The sequence below is a fragment of the Myzus persicae genome, unplaced genomic scaffold (genome assembly GCF_001856785.1).
Source record: "Myzus persicae strain clone G006 unplaced genomic scaffold, MPER_G0061.0, whole genome shotgun sequence".
Classification (NCBI taxonomy): Eukaryota; Metazoa; Arthropoda; class Insecta; order Hemiptera; family Aphididae; genus Myzus; species Myzus persicae.
Window position 1 is genome coordinate 383,767 of NW_019102192.1, and position 6,959 is coordinate 390,725.

A 6,959-nucleotide genomic window follows, 5' to 3' on the forward strand; every position below is an offset into this window, starting at 1 on the left:
CTTAAACTCATTTGCCTGTGGGCGCCCATGCACCCCTTCCCATTTTTATTTTTAGAATTGAATCCTATCAAAATTTTTTTAAATTATTTTTAATTGATTACCTAAACACATTTGCCTGCGGGCGCCCATGCACCCCTTCAAAATTTTTATTTCTATAATTAAACTCTAGTTCAATTTTTTATTGACATTTTTTAAATTTTAACTACCAGTCGGTTCATTATAATATTCATTTTCTCATGATATAATTATTGTAAATAACTCTATGAGTTTAGGAATACTGATATTGTAGACTGCAGTCTTTAATGTTTATTTTAAAGCACATTTTTCTTATATTTTTTTTTTTGATTCTTAAAATCCATTTGCCTGCGGGCGCCCATGCACCCCTTCCCATTTTTATTTTTAGAATTTAATCCTATCAAAATTTTTTCAAAATTATTTTTAATTGATTTCCCAAACTCATTTGCCTGCGGGCGCCCATGCCGCCCTTCCAATTTTTTTTGTAAATAGCATAATTATACGCCCTTGTGTACAAACATTTGAGCTTGACGGTATTAGAAACCTGCGATACCGGACTGGACTCGATCTCGTCAATACGCTTTCAACGACGACACACGACAACCGCTCTCGATTCGAGCTTCTCAAGTACGATCTTGCCTGTCTATGCGTTTTTAAAGATAAGTCCGTGCACGACATCGATAAATACCAAATATTGTAAATTATTATGATTTATTACTAAGGCACAATTCACATTCATTTCAAAGTAATTTTGGTTTTTTTTAAATTTCATGAAAACATTAATTCACAAACTAAACTCGGAATTCCGTTATGCTTTTAAAATCACAGAAATTGGCTCTAAGCTATGCCCTTCAATTTTTAAGTCCACAATTTAGTTGATTGATAGTTAAAAATATTAGCCTTTAACAATTTAAAAATAACACTTAACTTTTGTTAAAGCGAGTAAAAAAAATCTAAAACTGGATTTTGTAATAAATTTAAAAGTTACTAAGATTTCAAGCTGAACATATCTACGTAAAAAAAAATTAAATCTTTAAGAAACTTAAAAAATACTATACTACATTTTTACTTACATAAAGAAGGTGTATCCGAACTCCGAAGTGTATCGCGTTCTAAGTATTCCATCCTCCAGTTCGGGTTAGAAAAGTCTGGCTCAGATACATACTTTTTTACCGAACAAGGTGTTGCTTGTTTCATCCCTGTGTGGTTCCTTCTTTGTCCGTTCGGTAAATCTAATCTAAGGAGTGGTCTAATTGTTTTTAATCCTTAAGTTTACACTATAAACACTATAAACAGTAAACCTAGATGGACGTACTATTGTTAACCAGTATTGTCGAACATAGTTTAGTAACTGAACAATTCGGTTCAGCTAGTATGCCCATAAAAGTTGCCAGCATTGTGATTGCCAGAAAACCCCCAAGAATATGGAAGTCTTCGAGAAATTCTGGAATCCGTTGTGGTAACAAGTGTGGTAAAGCCCTAATCTATATAAAAAAAAATGTCAATATTAATGTAAGAATTTCTCATATCACCAGATCCTAATCCGTCAGTCATTGCAGATTGTTATAACTTATTACCATTTTCACTATTGCGGCAACATGATGATTTTCGCTCAATAATGTCACCATGGGTCTGGACAAAACGTAAAATTTCCTGCAAACAATTGTACATTTGAGAATATAATTTCATTATTGACTAAGGTAAATAACAATAAATACTGAAATGCCTTAAAAATATTAGTTAAAAATCCATTTTTTTAGATACCATTATTTTTTTTTATTTCATTGCAAGTTTATTAGGTTATTATTAATAGATTGGTATAATTTATGATTTGAAATATTTCTGATGGTACAAACAATAATTATGATGTACGCAATTAATGTTTTATTGCATTGTTTAATTATAGTGAAACTTAAAAAATATGTATATTATATACATATGGGGCCTATAATACGTTGCGAACATAAAACAAGTGAAATGTGATGTATCATAGAGTATTTGGTATTATATTAATTGATTTGACAATATTAAAACTGAGGTAATAGGAGAAACAAATATTAATTATTAACGTAATTGTCTTTTCAAATTACAATAATGAGAAATGTAAGTGCAAGTTTCTCATGTTATTATGTTCTATAAATATTAACTGTTCATACCTTTCCTAAATACTTGATACCATATTAATGAATTCTCCTATAAAAACACATTTTCATACCGACTTAGGACTACTGCAGTTACACAACATTTTAGGTTATAACGTAGATACAACAAATTTCTTTTAAGTAAACATAGGACTTAAAAGGTGTGCATTTATTAATCGTAATTTCTGATATTATGAAAAGTGACCCTCTTACTACTTATATCGTCGAGTACCCCTAAACCATCGCACATCGACCTTAAGCAAAAGCTATACCAAGCGTAAATATCGCAGAACAAAAGAAAGTGTTGGTGCCACCAACTTGGTGGGGCAGTGGGTCGAATGATTCAGTTTTAAAGTGTGTCCTAACCCTCAATGGATAGTACAGTGCTAATATAAACATTAATGTCAACGCAATTCAAAAGTGAAAAAAATATAAAAAATTCAAATTTTTTTGCATCAAAGCATTGATTGTCGTTCACACATAAAGATAAACCCAATTTGGATGATCAAAATACAATCCTTCTACTTTAAATTATATTATTTTAATATTATTGTTATAACGAACACTGTGGAATAATGTATTCTCAATTCTACAGTTTAAAAAATAATGCTCTTATGATACATTGACATACATGCCCATAAAGAATATCGCAATGGATTCACTCGACATTCACAATAATATTTCGTCCGAATTCGAGATCCGGTCACTGTCCTCCGCCAACTCGATGCATCAATAGTTTTTAATGAGCTGAAATATGCTGGCCTGACAAAAATCAAGTTGGAAAGTCGTGATTTCACCACAGGTATTGTAGTGCATATGACTTCAGCTGGTGATACACCCGTCATCGTGGATTTGAACTAAAACGAACCCGCCGTTGCACCTGGCCAAGATGTCACTATCAACGACGTCTACATAATGATAATATATATTATATTCACATGTCATGTCCCGTCTTCTGCCTCGACCAAGTGTCAGCCATGTCGCTATGTTGCGACAGCCGTTTTTTTTATAGCATCACGAATTATTTTATTAATTACGCTGACGGTTTATGACCGTTTTTGTTACATGTCCGCCTTAGCCGTAAGTGTTATCTACATTCGTATTTTGTTGTGGCACATTCCGCCTTGAGCGTCACTGTAGTGCTCCCGTCGAATTTCTTCATTTTATCAGCTTGTATGTAGTATGTCACGTTTGTTTGCGTTCCGTATCGCTGTGTTCTTGCACGCCGTTGTTATGCAATGACAAGTAATCCGTCCTTTTCCGTCCACGCATCCCATATACCATGGTTTAGTGGTATACTATACTGTCGTGTTACGTTTTCGTCCTTTGTCGAGTCGGTGACGGTGTAACAGGATAGTCATGGTATCGTCCCACCGAATTTCATTAAATTATATATTTCTATACTCATGTTTGTACTCATTTCTCATTATCACAAAAAGAAAAAGTTACCAATTACCACTCATAACTGGCCCATATTTTGAGTGGCCCACCGAGATTTCCTCGGCAGCTTGCCGATCCAACCATTGCCTGAATTGTTGAATGTCATACAATTTTTCTTCTGATGTATCCCGGGCGTTTTGTTTCATGCGAGGGTGTCAGCCTAATATCTGCCCGCGAATCACGATACTTATTGTTACTACATACAACATATTACATTTAATTATTTAAATATTGGTTAGTGGTTACATAAACGATAGACAATTTATTATATTACTACGAGGCATTCCTTGCTTCTGCGACGAACCGCGCGTTTTTGTTACCATATTTTTGAGGGCCACACTACACGCTCTTTGCTGACCGCGATTGGATGACCGTGTTATTATATATATTTATAATATTAAAATAGTGATCCGTCCAAAGTTAGATTATAATATATTATCGCACATGCAGTAGGAAGTGCAATCGTGCATTATTTATGCTTGATCCTATTCTGTGTATTACAACGTGCCTTAGGTAAAAGCGGATCCAAGTCCCTCACCGACATAGGCGTAACTTGGACTCTATTCACGAGGAGGCAAAAATAATTTTTGAGGATCTCTACGCATTTTCATAATCTTATTTAAATTTAATATTTATTATAAAACTGTTTTATCATTTTACCACCATTTTTCATTTAACTCATTTTAAGCAAACATTTTTTTATATACCTATACGGTAAGTTTTATACCAAACAATAATAAAATGACTACTTATTTCTTTTTAAACCATAATTAATATTCATAATTTTATAAAAATTAAAAAGAAACTTTGTAGAAAACAACTTGTTTTAGGTTTTTATATATTTTTTTTTTTGCGTGTTTCTGTCGTCACGGTTTCGGACAGTACAAGTCCTACTCGGGTAGGTACTACACTACTACATCTATAATTAGTATTTAAATAAAATGTAAAAGTGTACGTGTTTTAAATTTACAAGCACTCATTATTTGTTGTTATTGTACAATATTATTATATTAAAATATATTCCTATAAATATAATATAATATATAATTTCTACTTATTAACATACATTTGCGTTAGAGTCAATTACTGTTTTTGATAAATTATGTGCTACCAACAAAGCTTTGGTATTATTTTCGATAAGCCTTTTGATAGTTGATGTACAAAAATTTATTATTCTTTAAAACTAAATTATACAATAATCTTACAAATATATAAATAAATATTACAAATGAAACATTTTTAAAAAACAAACAAACAAATTTTGAATTTTGTTGAACTTATTATTTTTATATTATAATTAAGGTAATTGCAATTTTTCTTATTCATAGATATAACCAATAAAATTAAACATGAAATTCTTTTAAATGTTTCAGCACATTAGGTGCTATTACAAGTACGATTACGATTTAATATTTACATTTATGTTAGTAATTACCGTGAAATTCTTAAAATACTACTTATGAAATCAATTTCCATTTTCAATTTGCAAAAATATTTTTTTTTTAAATACAATTTCCCTGGGTGATTGATTTACCTAACTTAAAAATTAAATAATATCATTTCACTGTCCAGCAAGTTGTCCATATTATTCTATTGATAAATATCCGATCTTTGATTACTGTACATAGTTTGTTGGATAATATTATTACTTTTTACTTAACTCTATATAGGATTTAGATGATTTTTATTTATTGTCATTTTGTTATGTCAACAAAATAATTTTTTTACATTATTTAAATTGAAATTTCATCTATTAAAACGAAAAAATGGAAATAGTGACTTCTTGGATAATGGATATTTCCATTCTTATAAATAATTATTTTGTATTCAAACCTAGTTTACTAACTTAAGACTTATATTAATGTTTGAACTAGAATTAAGTGATTTGAATTAATTTTGTATAATTATGATAAGAAACAACTCATCGAATATTTGATTAATGATTCCACAAATTTAATTTTTCGGGGATCACAAACAAATGAACAAGTTGACTTATGATTCTTATGATCAAAAGATTCACTGAATCAGTTCATCAAAGTAAACATGTCCTAACTTGACTACTCAACAATGTTTTCTTCAGTTCATACATCTTAAGTTATATTTTGTTAATTTAATCTAAAGGTAAATTTTTTTTTTTTTTGTTTGTATTGAATGACAAACCTTAACTCAAAAATATATATAATTGAACGGTTTTTGTGAAAAGGGAATCAAGTCAATAACAGTAATTGTTCGGTAGACAACAAAAACGTTTCATCTTCTACATTTAAATAAAAAAAATTTGAAACTATTAATTTTATTTATAACTTCGATAAAATGTATGATGATGTACATAAAAATACTTTAACACCATTTTTTAGTTATTTTTGTTGACTTGATATCAATAGCACGAACGTTTATCGTACTTTACGACTTGATACCATTAAGTGCAAAAAGTATCAAGTCGTATTATGCAACAATATTTGTGCTATTGGGATCAAGTTAACAAAAATTAATTTATAATTAATAATTTAATTTGTTTTATAATTTAGTAAAGTTGTTTATTACACATACATTATTTTGCAATATATATATTAAAGTTTCCATAAAACAAATAACTAATTACTGCATATAATAGTTTAAGCTCTCTGAAAAGTAACTCAAAAAATACAAAATATTTTAATAATAATATGTGCAATGTACATAATATTATATTAAAAATGGAATTGAATAGGTACCTAAAGGTTGATCATAATTATATTTATCTAATAAAGTTTATATGATATATTTTAATATAAGTAAATAATAATAATAATTAAGAATATAGTACTAGTAGGTAATATATTTTGACTGATTTTAGGTTTTATTAAAATCATAATGCCTTTTGGGTATAATTTATTATTAATTATAATATCAATAACATTTTGAATGTAAAACTTTTAAAAATAAACAACTACTTTTAAGATAAAATAAATAGTAACTTTTAGTATAAAGAATAATCACTTTGATAAAATAACACAAAGTATTAAAATAACATAAAATAAAAACAAATTGTACAGAAGTTACATCATTCATTTTCTTCATCAGATATTATAGGATCATTTAATATCTATGTTTGGTTTCAGGTTTTTATAAAAATCATGAAATGTTTCAGGTATAAATACCAATTATGTCATAAGATGTTTTTTTCTTCAGTTATACGTAACAAATCATAGTATGCTCTTTCAATTTCCATTGAAGTAGCATTTTTCCTGTTTAAGTTCAATTTGAGGAATTTCGCAATTAAACCAAATGAAGACTTATAAAATACTATACCTTTTTTGTTTTTAATGTACCGAATCCACTTAACATCTCGAAAAACAAATTTTTCTTTATTTTCATTGGTTT

General features: G+C 29.0%; 1 protein-coding gene across 1 annotated transcript; it reads left to right on the forward strand.

Annotated features, from left to right (window-relative positions):
• The first annotated feature begins 1,240 nt into the window (after positions 1–1,240).
• Positions 1,241–1,698, forward strand: LOC111031523. The gene is made up of 2 exons (XM_022311508.1): positions 1,241–1,486; positions 1,551–1,698. The coding sequence occupies exons 1-2, from the start codon at positions 1,321–1,323 to the stop codon at positions 1,688–1,690; spliced, it is 306 nt and encodes a 101-aa protein (XP_022167200.1). The 5' UTR covers positions 1,241–1,320; the 3' UTR covers positions 1,691–1,698.
• Positions 1,699–6,959: the final 5,261 nt, after the last annotated feature.